This window comes from Oryctolagus cuniculus, chromosome 17 (genome assembly GCF_051225735.1).
Source record: "Oryctolagus cuniculus isolate XC-2025 breed Fujian yellow rabbit chromosome 17, ASM5122573v1, whole genome shotgun sequence".
In the NCBI taxonomy this organism is placed as follows: domain Eukaryota; kingdom Metazoa; phylum Chordata; class Mammalia; order Lagomorpha; family Leporidae; genus Oryctolagus; species Oryctolagus cuniculus.
In genome coordinates this window covers 16671530-16690410 of record NC_142883.1, presented here as the reverse complement: position 1 = coordinate 16690410, position 18881 = coordinate 16671530, and the positions used below count along the sequence as shown (strand labels likewise).

The following is an 18881-nucleotide window of genomic DNA, read 5'->3' as shown; positions in this document are numbered from 1 at the left end:
ATTATTTTAATAATAAATATCTGGCCTAGTCATCCAAAGTCAAAACTAGGACCTAGACAGTAACTTACATATACCCATAAAGTTTACAAAACAACTCTGCTTCTGTTTCCCCTATCCAGAGATAAGCATTATTCTGAATTCTAGGCACGTCATTCCTTTGCTTCTCTTTTTATATAGTTTTATTATTAAGAAATATATTTATAAGACAGTTTTTAAAATTTTAGTTGTTTTTAAAACTCTAGTAAAAAGTTTATCAGGATGTGTACACTCTTTTGGGAATTGTTCAACTAAATTATATGACTAAAATTTATTCATATTGCATTCTGCTTTTAGCTTGCTTTCATTATTTTTGTGAAATATTATCTTTGTAAATAGATCACAGTTTATGCATCCATTCCATTATTTTGATGAGCACTGGGCTTCTTACCAGATTTCAGCTACTGTGAAAGGTGTTTGCTATGACATGTTTTGTGATGTGACTCCTAGATTTTCTTTTGGGTGTATATAAATGGAGTTATTGCACTGTAGGTATACAAAAAGTTTTTAAAACATTCATGGAAAATGTATGTTATGAAAAAACTATGCATGGATGTCAACAGTTTTTGCATCAAAATAAACTTATCTTTTAATTCTATTCCCATGAAATTTTTGAAAAACCTCTATACAAATTAATGCTTTACTGTTTTCCAAAGAAATTGTAGGACACCACACCATACATTTACCAATAATATTACTTATCTTATAGATATACTTTCTTTTCAACATTTGATATTTTTTGACTTTTAGTTTTTCCTAATTACCTGAATATGAAATGATATTATCAGGGAAAAATTTTTTAAATAAAGCAAAAAAGTTTGCATATAAAAGAAGAGGTTTACATATTTGATATATTGAGCTATATTAAAGTTAAGGACTTTTGTTTATCAAAAAACATCTTAAAGTGAAAAGATAAGCTAAAAGCTTGAAGATATTTAAGTTTACAGGATTAGTTTTAAGAATTTTTGAAGAACTTACACAAACTCCTAAATAATGGGGCTGGTGTGATGTAGAGCGTTAAGCTGCTACTTGCAATGCTTACATCCCATAGCAGAGTGTCGGTTTGAGCCCTGGCTGATCTGCTTTTGATCCAGCTCACTGCTAATGCACCTGGGAAGGCAACAGATGATGGCCCAAGTACTTGGTCTCTGCCACCCACATCAGAGTCTGATGGAGTTCCTGGTTCCTGGCTTTGGCCTGGCCTTGCCTCAGCCATTACTACCATTTGGGGAATGAACCAGCACATGGAAGATATCTTTCTGTCTCTCCCTCTCTCTCTGTCACTGTGCCTTTCAAATAAATAAATAAATACTAAAAAGCAATCAAATATAAGAGTGGTCAGAACACATGGACAGATGTTTCACATAAAAGACAACATGTATGTCCATTGATTATATAAAAAGATATTCAGGGTAGAGCAAATTGGTAGCTGAATAACATCCTCTAGTGATTATTTCCTTATAGAAACATCAATTTGAACAAGGATCCATGTGCAAAAATACCTTCACAAAAGCTAAGGAAACCAGATGAGAGACCAAAGTAGCTAGTTTTAGCATAATAATAATAATAATAATAATAATAAAAGTTACATTAAAGAAGGCATGAAGGAAAGAAGTACCCATATCACCCCTCCCCAACTCTTAGCAGCACAATATGCCTCCTTCTTGTGGGAGGGAGAATAAATTGAGTCTAAGTCTTAGAATTGGAACCCAGTACCAGGCTGAGTCTCATGTTCTCTTGTCCCTAGGTCAGTGCCCAAATACAGAAAGAGCCCTTGACCTATGTTAGCCTAGTAACCAAGGGACTGCCTCTATAACCCCTCCCTTTACCCCAGGCAGCACAATCTGAAAAGAACTCCATCTTCTGTGATCTTCTGTGCAGTAGGACATGGAAGTAAGCACAGGACTTTGTTCTGGAATTCAGTGCTGGGCTATTAAAACTCAAGACTTAATGACTCCTACTCTCTCTGGACTCAACTTGGTGCCAGACAGGGATGTGTGAATCTATTTGGACAGACTTGTATTCTGACCAGCTTCACCTGATTTTGACCTTGATTCTGCCCCTTGGTCTGTGCTGATCTCAGCAATCTATGAGCTGAGGATGTGACCCAGAGTTGTAGCATTGGCAGCCATGAGTGCCCACCCCATCCTTCCATCAACCCCAGGCCACACTACACAAACTGCATGATTGTTCACCAAGGGGATCAAGAGGATGTTAAGCCTTCAAGTTGTTGCATAAGAGCCTAGGACTAGTCCCTCCATGGTGAGGACTAGTGCCGGACAGAATCAAGTAGTTCCTGACCACATGCTGGTGATTGAATTAGGTGTCCCATAGGGAGAAGGACTACTTTTCTAAAGAACTTTTAGAGAAAAATAATAAAGATCAGAGCAAAAATAAAGGTTAAAAATGTACAAAATAGTGACAAAATTAGTAGTTTTTGAAAAAGATAAACAAAATCAGCAAACATTTAAGTAGAAAAAGTAAGAGAAAACTCTAATAAAATCAGAGATGAAAAAAAGAGACAACCATAAAGAAATGTTAAATGTTTAAGGAGATAGGGCATTATGCAGTGTATACATGTATAGAAACATCACATGACACCCCATAAATAGGAAAGTTTTTATGTGCTAGTTAAAATAAAAAGAGCTATTACAACTGACACCACCTCTGCTTTGGATCCACCTTCCTGCTGGTGCATCTTGAGAGCAGATGGTGATGGCTCAGAGGCGTGGGCCCCTGCCATCCATGTAGGAGACCCAGATGATGTTCTTGGCTCCTGGCTGTGGCCTGGCCCAGCCCTACCTGTTGCAGGCATTTGGGTAGTGAGCCTGCGGATGTTGCACTGTTTTTTGAAGGAAAGGAGGGCCTATTTTCAAGTTGTTAAACTGCAGTTTGGAGACAGATGATTTGACAAACTTTCCAGTATTGGAGAAGGTACTCTTGTGCTATGGCAAAATGAAAGTAATCAAGCCTTGTCAATGCTCTGCAGACAGAAGCCTGCAGATAAATGCAAGCACCAAAATTTTTTTTTTTTTGTGAGGGGAGGGGACAAAATGTTCTTTTTATAGGTTACTAAGGCTCAGATGACATTAAATTGAAATGTGAATTTATAATTGTTTTCTTCCTGGCATAGATAATTCATTGTTATAAACTGTCATAGGTGGACTTATTTTCTTAATGACAGAAGAAAATGAAAGTGTAACTTGAAAAATCTTGAAGAATTGATATTTTCTTTTACTTTACTTGGTGTTTGCCTAGAAAATGAGATTTAAGAGCACTGATTTTGTTCTTTGGTGTGATTCATGAGTCAGGATTTTCAGCTATTGTTGCTATCATAGATTTTCTGCATATTATCATGCTAAAAACCACTCATAATTTCTACTTTTCATTTAAGGGAAATAACAAAAAATTGTTTTTAAAGATTTATTCATTTATTTGAAAGGCAGAGTTATAGAGAGGGAGGGAGAGGTAGGAAAAGAGAGAGAGAGAATTTCTACTTCCTGAATGATTACAACAGCCAGGGCTGGGCTAGGCCAAAACCAGGAGCCAGGAGCTTCATCCTGATCTCCCATGTGAGTGCACTTGGGCCATCCTCTGCTGCTTTCCCAGGTGCATTAGCAGGGAGCTTGATCAGAAGTGAAGCAGCCAGGACTCAGACCAGTGCCCATATGGAATGCTGGTGCAGCAGGTGGTGACTTAACCCGCTGCATCCCAGCTCTGGCTCCACAAAATTTCTTATGAAATCAATATTTGAACAATTTTGTACAAATTAGTGTCTTCTTTTAAGATAGTATTTTTCTTTATGGGGGCTGATGCTGTCCTGCAGTAGGTTAATCCTCTGCCGATAGTGCTAGCATCCCATATGGGCGCTGGTTCTAGTCCCAGCTGTTCCTCTTCTGATCCATCTCTCTGCTGTGGCCTGGGAAAGCAGTAGAAAATGGCCCAAGTTCTTGGGCCTCTGCACTTGTGTGGGAGACCTGGAAGAAGCTCCTGCTCTTGGCTTCAGATTGGCTCAACTCCAGTTGTGGCAGCCAATTTGGGAGTGAACCAATGGATGGAAGACCTTTCTGTCTGTCTCTCCCTCTCACTATCTGTAATTCTACCTCTCAAATAAATAAATAAAATCTTATTTTTTAAAAAAAGAAATAGCTTATTTTTACATGAATGAAATTATTTTTCTGGTAAAGATTAAGATTGTATAACATTTTGTGCATATTTTAAAAAAAGATTTATTTAGTTGAAAGGCAGAGTGACAGAGAAAAAGGGAGAGACAGAGATCTTTTGTCTGTTGGTTTAATCCCCATATGGTCACAACAGCAGGGGCTGGGCTAGGCTGCAGCTAGGAGCCAGGAGCTTCATCTAGTCTCCCATGTGGGGTGCAGAAGCTTGAGCTCTTGGGCCATCTTTGACCGCCTTCCCAGGTGCATTAGCAGGGAGCCAGATTGGATGTGGAGAAGCCTGTACTTGAACTAGTGCCCATATGGGATGCTGGCATTTCAGGCAGTGACCTAACCCACTGTTTCACAGCACAGATCCCCATTTTGTGCATTTTTAATGGCTGTGTGTGTGTGTGTGTGTGTGTCAGAGTGAGAGTGTGAGAGAAGTGGTGTGAGGCCAGTCTTTAATTAGGTCTCAACTTGGAGGGGTGGGCTTTTGGTGTAGCAGTTAAGATGTCATTTGGGACACATATATCTCATATTGTATCAGAATATCTGAGTATTTTATTAAAGATTTATTTATTTATTTTAAAGGCAGAGTTAGAGGGAGAGACAGATATTTTTTATCTGCTGGTTCACTTGGTAGACTAGGCTAAAGCCAGAAGCCTGAAACTCCATTTGGGTCTTCCATGTGGCAGGGACCCAAGCACTTGGGCCATTTTCCACTGCCTTTCTAGGTGCATTAGCAAGGAATTGGATTAGAAGTACAGCAGCCAGAACTCCAACCAGTGTTCACATGGGATTACCCTGCTGTACCAAGACACTGTTCCCAGGAATATCTGAGTTCTGATCCTGGCTCTGCTCCTGGTTCCAGCTTTCTGCTGATGCATATCCTGGGAGGTAGCAGTTAATGGCTCAAGTGGTTGGGTGCCTGTGACCCAGTTTAAATTCCTGCTTGGTGTTTTTGGCTGCCCCTGCTTGGGCTGTTGTGGGCACCTGGAGGAGTGAATCAACAGAAGAAAGAACATATCTGTTAGTCTCTGTCTGCTTTTCAAAGAAAGAACACAAAACTCAATTGGATCTATTGGTTATAGAGAGGGGATTTTTCTGGAACACATTGAAATTAGTCATATCCCTTTGAAGTAAAATCCATTTTTTCTGATGCACTTTGCAGGCAAAATTGGCTTATTATGTGTATTTTTATACCTAATTACAAATATAAAAATTAAGAGTCTTGCTTAAAGGACACTGAAGTATTTTCAATTCTAGTCCATAGCATTCTTATATTGTTAGAATACTATTTACTACATGATTATAATTTGTAAATATTTTTCTGGTACATATATATTCTATATGTGATATTTATATTGACTGTTATATAGACAATGATATTCTAATATCAGTTATTTCTATTTACATTTTTAGTTTGTATTTTTATCTTATGTTCTTAGTGAGTTTGATCATATTTGATGATAGGGTTTTTTTCCTTCTGTTTCTGAACCATTTCTATAGTTAATGGAATACTGGATTTTTCAAATTTCCTGAAGACTCTGAATGAAGTTTCTTATTTGGTCTCTCAGGATCCAGGTAAAAGTACTATTCTTTAAAAGTATAAAGAGTATGATCTTAATAGTAAATGATTGTAGTAGAGTGGGTATATGAATTTATGTCTTTTAGAATCTCAATTTCTGAGGTCAGTGCTGTGATGTAGCAGGTAAGGCCACTGTTTGCAGTGCCAGCATCCCAAATGGGCGCTGATTCAAGGCCCGGTGGCTTCACTTCCAATCCAGTTCACTGCTAATGCACCCGGGAAAGCAGCAGAAGATAGGCCAAATGCTTGGGCCCCTGCCATCCATGTGGGAAACCAGGATGAAGCTCCTGGCTCCTGGCTTCAGCCTGGCCCAGCCTCTGCTGTTGCAGCCATTTGGGGAGTGAACTGGCGGATGGAAGACCTCTCTCTCTCTCTGCTTCTGCCTCTGCCTTTCTGTAACTCTGCCTTTCAAATAAATAAATAAATTTTTTTTTTTTTAAGAATCTCAATTTCTTTTTTTTCCTTCTAGGTGTCTAGATTGAAAAAAATTAGACATGAGTCCCCCCCCCCCAAAAAAAAAAAAAAACAAAACAAAACCATTAAGCAGTCTGGGGAGCTGATGTTGTAGCCTAATGTGTTAAGTCACCACCTGCAATGCCGTATGGGCTTTGGTTCAAGTCCCCTTGCTCTGCTTCCAGTCCAGCTCCCTGCTAATGACTTGGGAAAGCAGTGGAAGATGGCCCAAATGCTTGGGCCCCTGTACCCACGTGAGATACCTGGAAGAAGCTCCTGGATCCTGATTTCAGTCTGGCCTAACCCTGGTTGTTACAGCCATTTGGGGAATAAAACAGTGGATAGATTTCTCCCTCTCTCTCTGTCTGTCTCTTCCTCTCTGTAACTCTACCTTTCAAATAAAATAAATAAATAAAAAAAGAAATCTTCAATATCCAGTTTTTCCTGCCTATAACTGCTAATTATCTTAAAATACTATTTTTGTTATGCCATTCTGTTGCTGAAAAATGTAGATGATGTTCCTATTATCAGATAAATCTAGTCCAAACTCCTATGCTTAGCTTCCTCACTCCTTCATAATTTTTCTTGTTGATTCTCCTCTCTCCTTCCACCGAATATTTCACAGGCAAGAATCCTTTACTCCAGTTAATTGAAAAAATATTCTGGACATGCCAATTTTATTCTCCGATGCCTTTGTGCATGTGTATGGTGTTTCCTGTTGAAATCACACATCTTTTTTTTTTTTTTTTCCCCTTGATGGTGGTTTCTTTACTGTGTCAGGAATCTACTTAAATTTCTCCCTAAAAATTACAGATATTTATGAGTCTTCTAGTTAGCTTTAGTTTATATTATATTTAAATTATGAATAAAGTGACTTGAAGCAGTATTCATGTTAATGATAGAAACAGGGGCCAGCATTGTGGCATAGTGGGTTAAGCTGCTTCCTGTGATGTTGGCATCCCATATGGGCACTGGTTCAAGTCCTAGCTGCTTTACTTCTGATCCTGCTCCCTGCTAATGTGCCTGGGAAAGCAGCAGAAGAAAGTGCCTGGGCCCCTGCACCTATGTGGGAGACCCAGATGAAGATCCTGGCTTTCAGCCAAGCCCAGCCCTGGCTGTTGGCAGCCATTTTGGGAGTGAGTCAGTGGATGGAAGATATCTTTGGCTCTTCCTCCTTCTGTAACTCTATCAGATAAACAAACAAATAAATAAATTCTTTTAAAAATGATAGAAATAGTACTTCCAAATATTTGAGATCTCAATGTTACCTGATTTTACTAGTTTCTCATTTCTCCATTAACAAGATCAAATTCCTGGGCTTGTCTTTGGTATTATGTATTTTTATAGTTATCTAAAGAATACTCATTTTTTTAGAATCAAGGATACATGAATACAATAGCCTTTATTTTCCTGGATAAGCCAGCAAAAGGCAAGAAAAATTAATGTTTGCTTATTCATTCATATAATAAATGTTATTAAATCATTATCATATACATCAGTAATCAATATAGATATGATACTTGGCTTGTTTTTTCTACTTGGCATTTTAATTAACTTCCATGAAATTAGGTTTTTCCTGATTTCCTTTTATCTACTTGGTTTCTGTTTACATTTTTTTTCTGACATATAGATTTTTATATGAGCTTGTATTCCTAAATACTGCCTACTTGTTGAACCACAGGTTAGAATAGCTTGTTTACTTCCATATGTTCTTTCATTTTTCAAGTTCTGATTTCTGTATTGAGCCTATTTTATGTTTATGGCCAAAGTGTTTTGAGGCTAACCAAGAACTAAGAATTTCCATTTTCCTTTTAAAACAACATATATAATTATTGACCATGTTATTTTCATAAACTATCTAAGCAATATGTAGGTGTGTAAAGCTATGACTCTTTATCCCAGCGTAGATTGTAATAGTTTAATATTGACCTCAGAATCCTTTTAATATGCAATTATTTTTATATTAAATATAATGAATTTATACATTCTTTTACATATATGTGTATGTATATATATATGTGTGTGTGTTTTGTCCAAGGAAATTGAGTTATCAGTTATTAGGCAGAATAGTATCAGAAGCTCTAGATCCTACAGAAGCTAGTAAAAAGCCTAAGCACACAGTTAAGAATTAAGAGATTGCCCCAGAAAGTAAAGGGAAGTATATAAATATCTTGATTTAAGAGAAAAGGGCATTTCACTATCATGTTTTATAAGAAATGATATATCTTATTATTTATATTTCAATTATGAGACTGATAATCTTTTAATATAATTTATTGATCATTTGTATATTTTTCTTTCACTATTTCTCATTTATTATCCATTTTATTTTTTAAAAATTTTTAAAAGATTTATTTATTTATTTGAAAGGCAGAGTTACAGAGAGGCAGAAAGAGAGAGAGAGAGATCGATCGATCGATCGATCTATCTTACATCCGCTGGTTCACTCCACAAATGGCCACAATGGCCAGAGCTGGGCCAATCCGAAGCCAGGAGCCTGGAGCTTCTTCCAGGTCTTCCTCACAGGTTAAGGGGCCCAAGCACTTGGGCCATCTTCCACTGCTTTCCTGGGACATAGCAGAGAGCTGGATCAGAAGTGCAGCAGCCAGGACTCGAACTGGTGTCCATATGGGAGGCTGGCACCACAGACCGGGGCTTTAACCCGCTGCACCACGGCACCGCCCCTTTATTATCCATTTTAAAAATTAGGTTCATCTCTAACTGATATGTAAAATTTTAATGTTTTGGCTAATAATCCTTTATAATATATGTTATAAATGTTTTCTCTCAATCTGCTATTATTCTTTTATTTTTAGAATAGTATCTTTTTTTGGAATAAAAGTGTTACTTTCATTACAAAATTATTATTTTTTTGTTTTCTGAGTTTTGAATTGCACCTAAAAGACCTTTCTTATCTCAATAGTACACATACACACACACTCATCATCATTATCATCATCATCATCATGAATATAAGCAATTGCTTTTCAAGACTCTGGAGAACCTGAACATAGGGAGATGGGAATAGGACAGTCTAAAATACCACAAATCTTACTGTTTTTTTTTTACTGAGATTCAGCCTTTTTTTTCTTCAAAGAAACACCTAATGGATTGCTACAAGTCTTTGGCTTATTTCCAGAACTTTGAAAATAATTTGGTTCTGACAATTTTTGTCAGTGTTCTTGTCACTATTATGGAGGAGAGAATATTTTGAGGTCCTTCCTCTGTTATCTTTTCTCACTTGATCAGTAACTACTAGTTGAGTAAATAAATACTATTCAGTTTTTCCTTAATGATTATTTAAGGACTTATGGGTCATTATGGTTATTAAAGTCTGAATTCCAAGAAAATGTAGTCTGACTATAAAAGTGATTGCTTTCTGGAATTGACTATAGATAGAAATTGTGTTTTCTTATTGAGATAAATTAAGGGAATCAGTGATCAGAGGGAAATTTAAACGTAGCAGTTGGACACAGTTTTCAATCTGTTTAAGTTTTAAGGAAGACTTTTTTTTGTGGAAAATACCCATAATTAATTTGAATATTTTCTTCATTTTTAAAAAGATTTGTTTTATTTATTTGAAAGGCAAAGTTTACAGACAGAGGTAGGGGGAGAGACAGGGAGAAGAGACAGAGAGAGAGAGAGAGAGAGAGAGAGAGAGATCTTCCATCTCTCAGATTTACTCCCCAAACGGCCGCAATGGCTGCAGCTAGGCTGGTCTGAAGCCAAGAACTCAGGGGTTTTTTCTGGGTGTCCCATGTGGGTTTCATGGACCCAAAGACTTGGGCTATCATCTGCTACTTTCCCAGGCACGTTAGCAGGGGGCTGGTTTAGAAGTGGAGCAGCTGGGTCTTGAAATGGTGTCCATATTGGATGCTTGCGTTGCAGGAGGTGGCTTAATCTGCTATGTCACAATGCCAGCCCCTCTAATTCATTTTTGATACTAAGGATATTAGATTATTCTCTCTCTCTCTTTCTCTCTCTTCTCTCTGTCTCCCCACCCACCTCTGTCTGTAAACTCTGCCTTTCAAATAAATAAAGCAAATCTTTTTAAAAATGAATTAGAAACAACACGGCTAGAAGAAAATATTCAAATTAATTATGGGTATTTTCCACAAAAAAAGTCTTCCTTAAAACTTAAACAGATTGAAAACTGTGTCTAACTGCTACATTTAAATTTTCCTCTGGCCACTGCTTCCCTTAATTTATCTCAATAAGAAAACACAATTTCCATAGATATGAACTTCCTATAGAGAAATAGGAAATCTTATAGTAGTCATTAAACTATTGCCAAACTGTTTTGTAGTGTGATAAAAAATTGAGAAAAAATTTCTTCTCTTTACTATTCTTACTTCTTTTATAATTTTTCTAAATTTCATTTTTAAGCAATTAATAACTCTCCAACATTTTGTAGTAAGCTGCTTTACTATATTATAGATTATAGCACAAGTAAGGAATCATTTTATTTAAAAATTTTAACTTAAGAGGTAAGTGTAGTATAATGATAAAGAGCAAGAATTATGTGTTGAGCTTGCTAGATTAGAATTTTAGCTTTTCTACTTTGTAATCACACAGGATTTTCTAAGCCTTAGCTTCATTTTCTATTTTATAGGCATTTTGTGGTGATTGGGATAACCCATACCTTTTAGTACATAGCCTGATGCGTAATCAGTATTTAGTAAATGACAGATAGTAATGTAATAAAAGCAAAAGTTAGAATTTATTTTGGAAATATAGCCTAAAATCAGACAAATGTCTAATTGTACATGTTTAGAAAACCCTGTGTATATGTAAGATTTTTTCCCCTGCTATGTTATTGATACAAAAGAATTTCCTTTTCTAAGTAAAGCTTCTGTTTTCATGGTATAATAATTTATTTTATTTTATTTATTTTTTTAGCATTCCAGGATGCCTTGAATACTTTCAATAGGATAAAACACGGTCGAGTTGTCACTGATGAAGTGATTGATGTTTTGGATAGCATGGATATCCCTATAAACCATGAAACTTTACAGGAAGTGCTAAAATGTTCCTATATTGACAGTGAGTGATTTTATTTTTTATAATAAATAAATATATATTATGTGAATATCAAGTTTGGATTCATCCTTTTCTTCTCTTTTACCTCTTGGTTCTTACTATTTGCAAATGACACTGCATACTGGCATCTGTAGGAAGAAATAATCTAGAAAAACTAAGTGAGAAATTTAAAAAATTGTTATATTTTGGTATATTTGGTAAAGGTCTAAGAGTAAAATTTATTTTTTAAAATTTTAGCTGTAGAAATAGTTTCTTGTATAAAAGGTCTTGGCTCCACAAGTTAGGAAACTGAAGTTTCTTGAATTCTCAGTTTTATTATGTAGATTTAATTTATTTTTATTTTTTATTTTCTTTAAAGATTTATTTATTTATTTGGAAGTCAAAGTTACATAGAGAGAGGGGAGAGAGAGAGAGGTCTTCCATCTGATGGCTCACTCCCCAATTGGCCGATCCAAAGCCAGGAGCTTCTTCTAGTTCTCCCATGAGGGTGCAGGGACCCAAGCACTTGGGCCATCTTCTACTGCTTTCCCAGGCCATAACAGAGAGCCTGAGTGGAAGTGGAGCAGCCAGGTCTTGAACCATTGCCCATATGGGATGCTGGCGCTTCAGGCCAGCCACAGCGCTGGCCCCTATATAGCTGTAATTTAAAAAGCTTGCTATGCTGTTCAGTTACCCTCAGCACAGGTGTAGATTGCTTTAAACATTATCGATATGTTTAGCAGGTATTTTGTATAATATATTTACGTTTTACTAGGAGATATCCTGTAACAGTGGATTGATTAGTGACTGGTCAATGAATGGTTAACTCATTTAATGAGTCAGATAGTCATTTAATATCTGCTGTGTCTGGAACCATGCTAGGTAATACAAAGATGAATAAAGCAGAGCTGTCAGACTCAAACTGGCACTCCTATATGGAATGCCTACTTCTAAGTGGCACCTTAAACTTCTGCACAACAAGCTTGGCTCCTTCTATTGGTGGCTTTGTAGTTGCTTTGAAGTGGTTTGGAGATAGAACCAGTCATTGCCTTGAGATAAACAGGATACATAGAATCCTATTATGTAGTTATTTACGCTGGGCTCTAGGATGGTAGATATGAGTGGAAGGATACACTAGAGTATGAAAAGATCTGTAAAATGGAGATTTAAAAGGCTAATCTGAAGCCATACTATTAAGTAGTGTTTAGGGCATTTCCCATCAGGAATAACAGAAATAATTTATGAAACTGCTGCAGAACCTTGCTTTTTGAATTATGAAATTCTGATCTGGGTCTCTGGGTCTCCTACTTTATTTGAGGAGGTAGATTTGACAATTTCATAGAATTATTGTAGGAATTAATATAAGCATCTACCATAATGCTTGGCACGTAGAAGAGGCTCAAGAAAGGTGGAGCAGAAACCTGAGTCATCCTTGATAATTCAAATTTCTCTTTCCTGCTCATCAGTTTGAAGTCCTTTTATTTTCAACTTCTAGGTATCTATTAAATCTTTCTGTTTCTATTTCCCCACCTTAGTTTGAGTTAACTTACCTTTCCTTGGGACTACTGCAATTCATTCTATCATATCTACCCATATAATTCTTAACTTTCTTTACACTACAGCCAGAATGATCGTTTTTTGAGCCAAAAATCCAATCATGTTAACTTCCTTGCATAAAATCTAATAATAGCTCTTGATAAAGAATCCTTTAATGTGGTATTCAAAGCTTTGCATAGTTTTTTACCCAGATTTTGTTTTATCTCAGACCACTTTCTTCCTTTCTTTTGGAGCTCTTGAAGTTTCAACTATATACCATGCCCTTTCCTGCCAAATAATCATTGCCTATGTTCTTTTCTTGAACTTTCCTCTCTTCCTAGTTGATTCCTACTTATATTTTAGATCTAAACTCAACTTTCAATTCTTCAGTGTTTTCCCCGTCCTCTATGGCTAGCTCATATTCTCATATTCTACATTCTTATAGCACTAAGTGTAGTTGTAATTTGTGTTTTTTATTGTTTGCTTAACATTTGTATTTCAAATAGGACTAAGCACCAGGTGAGCAGATATTATGCTTGTGTCTTCAGTACATAGCACAGTGCTTATAGCATATAACTGCTCAACAAATATTTGTTGACCTCCTCTAATCAGGAAGAACAGAATGTTCTTTTTTTTTTTTAATATTTATTTTATTTATTTGAAAGACAGAGTTACAGAGAGAGAAAGAGAGGTCTTCCATCTGCTGGTTCACTCCCCAGATGGCCGCAACGGACGGAGCTGGGCTGATCCAAAGCCAGGAGCAAGGAACTTCTGGGTCTCCCACGTGGGTGCAGGGGCCCAAGGACTTGGGCCATCTTCTACTGCCATCCCAGACCATAGTGGAGAGCTGGATTGGAAGAGGAGCAGCCAAGACTAGAACCAGCACCCAATGGGATGCTGGTGCTTCAGGCCAGGGCTTTAACCCACTGTGCTACAGCGCTGGTCCCCAGAATGTCCTTTTTGTGGCATTTTTAAGTAGGCTGCAATTTGAGGCAAACTTCCTCATAAGGAAGATCTCTTTGTCTTTTCACAAGGAAAATCACTATAAGAGCTATATTTGATTTGGAGGGTTAAAACATACTGAGAAATGTGTGTAAAGCAGAAATGTAAATTGAAATACTCTACGTGGAAACCCACAGGAATAGTGATTGAGTAGTAAAGGAAGAAGATTGATAGAACCTAAGCACAGTAGAGGCTGGCAACAGAGTAGTCTAGAATTTTAGAGCTACTGTATGTCATTGCTTATTGTGATATTTTAGAAGTTCCTTATTCCAATTAATTGAAAATTATCAATAAAAGTTGGTTATATACAATAGCCTTTTGTTATTATTTTTGGGGGTGGGGTTAGTTTAAAGAAAAAGACCTATAGGTTCTATGTTGGGTCTATTTGGGCTAGGGAGAGGCTAGCAACTGTAGAAGGTGATAATGTGAGAGCAAGAATCCATGGGAATAGAAAATAAAACAAAAGTCAGCAAAGAGCATGAACTAGCCCTTAAATATTGGACAGGGTCTTGACTTAGGTTAGTACATTATCTGGATCTGATTTTGATGCCAAAAGAGTTGGATCACTTGGGCAGATTACATGAATTTTTATGTAGCATAATTTTAAAAAATATAATTTATTTAAGTGGGAGAGGAATAGGGAGAGGGAGACCAACCCACTAGGCTGCCCACTCCTGTAGCAGAATTTTGAAGTAAGGAATAATATAACTAATATCACCCCCAAATCAAAAAATAATAAATGTTGATGAGAAAGTGGGGAAAAAAAGGTACCCTAAACCACTGTTGGTGGGAATGTAAACTAGTACAATCACTATGGATGACAGTATGGAGATTCCTCAGAAATCTGAAAATAGATCTACTATATGACCCAGCCATCCCATTCCTAGTGATTTATCCAATTGTAATGAAATCAGCATGTTGAAGAGTTATTTGTACCCCATTCTTTTTGCAACTCAATTCACAATAGCTAAAATATGGAATCAACCCAGATGTCTGTCAACTGATGACTAGATAAAGGAAATGTGGCATATGTACACCACGGAATACTACTCAGCCACAAAAAAGAATGAAATCCTGTCTTTTGCAAGAAAATAGAGTAAATGGAAATCATTATACTTAGTGAAATAATCGGCCTCAAAAGACAAATATGTATTTTCTCTGATATGTAGTAGTTAATATGGAATACAAAAAAGTATAGAAGCAAAATAGACATCTTGTGATTTGATTTTGTTATTATTCTTTGTTTGAACTCCTATGGAGTTGTGATATTTTTACTTTTTATTTATTGAATATTATGATTAAGTAGTTCATTAAGCCTGTCATATAGTGGACTGAAATTATGTTTTTACAAAAAATATTAAAAAGGAAGGAAGGAAGGGGATTGAGGGAGGGAATGAAGGAGGGAAGGAAGTGTGGTTATCTTCTTAGAATTGTACCTATGAAACACATGAAATGTTTTCTTTACATTAATAAAAATTTTCAAAGATGAGATAAAAGAATTTGAAATCTACTAAAGATGAAATGTAATGTTGATGATTACTTAGCATCTTCTGTGTCATGTTACCCTGCATAAGACCTTGATGATAAGGATCATTTTCCCCCTTCATAAAGGACAAATTTCCTCTAAAATTACATGTATAAGAATGGGAAGCAATTTTGAATTTCCCTTATGAAATAATTGATAGCTGTAAGCATATTGTTGATTTCACTTTCAACCAGGAATCATCTTAAGGTTATTCTAAGTCAGATGGGAGCCAAAATAATATTTTCAGGTTCTAGTATATTATCAGGACTATTTAAATAGGTAATATTTGCTTAAGGGATTTGTGATAGGTATCTATTATTTTATATAAATAAAAAATAAATGTTGAGCAGCAGCAAGTTAATCTGTGGAAATGATTGATTACTGCATTTTCATTGATGTTTTAGGACCTCTATCCAGAGAAGGGTGTTTTCTGAATGAAGAGTAGATAAAAGCAATATGGCCTTCTCCAGTGGGTTAATGTATGCATGATCCAATGGAATACTTTCTTTTTTTAGATACATGTGAGAGAGAAATAAGAGAGGGAGGGAGGGAGTGAAGGAGAAAGAGATTGGTCCATTTTTTGGTTCACATTCCAAAATACTTGATAAGCCAGCTAGGGACCACAATAGTCAAGCTGGGGAGAGCCAGCACTCAATCCAGAACTCTTACAGGGGTGGCAAGTAACCATTCACTTGAGTTATCACCTGCTGCCTCTAGGAGTTCCACTAAAGACTGAGATTAACACTTTCTATTTTTTTTAATTAATTTATTTTTTTTTTTGACAGGCAGAGTGGACAGTGAGAGAGAGAGACAGAGAGAGAAAGGTCTTCCTTTGCCGTTGGTTCACCCTCCAATGGCCGCTGCGGCCGGCGCGCTGCGGCCGGCGCACCGCGCTGATCCGATGGCAGGAGCCAGGAGCCAGGTGCTTTTCCTGGTCTCCCAAGGGGTGCAGGGCCCAAGCACCTGGGCCATCCTCCACTGCACTCCCTGGCCACTTTCTATCTTAAAGCAGGAAGCTGGGTATCAAACCTTGGTACTCCAATATGTGATGCAGCCATTTTTTTTTTAATTTATTTAATGAGCATAAATTTCCAAAGTACAGCTTATGGACCACAATAGCCTCCTCCCCCCCCCCCCCCCCGTGTCTTCCCTCCCATCCACAGCGCTCCCCTCTCCCACTCCCTCTCCCCTTCCCCTTCACATCACAATTAATTTTCAATTATCTTTATATATAGAAGATCAATTTAGCATATGTTAAGTAAAGATTACCACATTTTGCTCCCACACAGAAACATAAAATGTAAAATACTATTTGAGTACTAGTTATAGCATTAATTAAACACCTAAGAGTAATTGTGTATTAATTACAGAGCTCAACCAATAGTTTTAAGTAGAATATAAAATGCATCTTTTGCATTGTTGTGGCTTCCCCCCGACCTCCCTCCCTCCCATGGCCCTCCCCTCACCCACTTCCTCTCCCCTCTCCCCCCTTCATCACGTTTCATTTTCGGTTACCTTCATATACCGAAGATCAATTTAGTATATACTAAGCAGGGATTTCAACAGGTTGCACTCACACAACCGAATCAGGTATAGGGTATTGTTTGACTAGTAGTGTTGTTTTTGAGTTTCATAGATAAACATATTAAGGACAGAGATCCTGCGAGGGGAGCATGAACCCAGTGACTCCCGTTGTTGATTTAACAATTGGCACTCTTATTTATGACGTCAGCAATCACCTGAGACTCTTGCTATGAGCTGTCTAGGCTATGGAAGCCCCTTGAGTTCACCAACTCTGAATTTGTTTAGTCAAGGCCATATCACAGTGGAGGTTCCTTCCTCCCTTCAGAGAAAGGCACCTCTCTCCTTGATGGCCTGATCCTTCTGCTGGAGTGTTGTTCACCAGGATCCTTCATTTAGATTGTTTTTTGCCACCGTGTCATGGCTTTCCATGCCGGATGCAGCCATTTTGACCTTGACACAATACTTTTGAGTGATCAAATTCAAGAGCTTGAGAGCTGAACCCTTGAGTTATCTTAAGACTTAAGCTATGGCCCAAGAACTTGGAACATGTATTCAATCTACAATAAGTGCAGGACTTCCCTGGAGGTATTATGGAAGGTGTTTGAACCATAATTAAGAGCAGGATGAGGATAAATGCAAAATAAGAAGCCAGATTGCAGGAAGCACTTCCTAATCAAAATGCAATTTAGATCCAACTTATCCTAACACTTCTTTGATTGCTTCAAGTACATATATGCTTTGCAGTAATTTAAAGGCCTGCACCTGGCATGACTTACCAATTTTCAGAGATACAGAAAAAGTACAACTTACCCAACAAACCCAAATCTACTTTATATAATTGAACTCTTCTTTGATTCAGAAGTCACTTTAAAATCTTCCATTTTTTTCTCAGGGTCTTCACTTACGTACATTATTGAACAGCTGGTTTCTTATGAATTGAGTAAAAGAACAAATCCAATAAATATTATTATAGATGAGGCAGTTTCCATTCTTTTTCACTTTGAATGACTATTAAAGTCAAATGTTTAGAGGCAAGAATTACTGGGCAGAGGATTTTCTACCTCTGCGCACAATTGGAATGATATTCAAGGTCACAGCATCCTTAGTTATGCATTATTGAGAAGAAAAATGGTCAGGGGCAGAAAAGGTAGGCAGTTATAATTATGAGAGTACTGGGCACATGTGAAGTACCAAGTAAATGGTTATCTTCTATTCACAGTGTAGACGCTGTGCTGTTCTTTCCAGTCTTAAGTATATTTTGTTCATTCAAACATCATTTTCAAATATAGGAAGTGGATATTTCACTAGGCATTGGAGAAACAGATATGAAAGACATTTTGTTCTTGAGTTGCTCATGGTCTAGATAGGAAGACAGAGTAAATACTTCAGATAAATACTACCTGTGATAAATTCGTAAAAAAGTTTGTATAATGAATAAAATACCATCCTAATTTTATCTAGTATGGGGGCTTAAAATGTGGCTATTTGGTTGAAAACCCTTTTAATGATGGGGAGAACTGTAGTCTTCGTCTTATGTTTCAATGTTTACTATTCATAAATCTAGATGCTGGCCTTCCGTATTTTTTTTTTTATGTTAGAATAGGATGGCAGCCATAAATGTGTTCAAAGTTAATACAGTATTTTAACTGATACTTTCTGTTTTAGGTAACCACATGGTGGATATTGGAAATATTGTATTTGTTTTGAATGACCTACATCAGCAATATGAAGATGTTTGTAAGTTAGCTTCTTTTGCTATAACAAGTTTTGTTTATAAAGAAATTGTTTTAAAAATAAAGCCTAATTTGCAGTTTTAAAAGCTTTCTCTGCACCCTTTAACCCTAAATCAGGGAGATAAAAATTTAAGGCAATACTCTAAATATATTAGTTAATTAATTTATATCGTTTATATGACTATCTTGCAGAATTCCTTTTATCTTTCCCTCAAATATTTTTAAAAAGATTTTTAAAATTTATTTAAAAGAGTTAGAGAGGTAGAGGCAGAGAGGGAGGTCTTCCATCCGCTGGTTCACTCCCC

At 36.8% G+C, this 18881-nt stretch overlaps 1 protein-coding gene across 1 annotated transcript in view; it reads left to right on the top strand.

Moving 5' to 3' along the window:
- The window catches only part of LOC149121110 (EF-hand calcium-binding domain-containing protein 13-like), a 119496-nt gene that overhangs the window by 48058 nt on the left and 52557 nt on the right, over window positions 1-18881 (top strand). The window contains exons 8-9 of the mRNA XM_089318020.1: window positions 11137-11280; window positions 18509-18580. Of these exons, the coding sequence (XP_089174146.1) occupies window positions 11137-11280; window positions 18509-18580 (216 nt within the window). The remainder of the gene's footprint in view (window positions 1-11136; window positions 11281-18508; window positions 18581-18881) is intronic.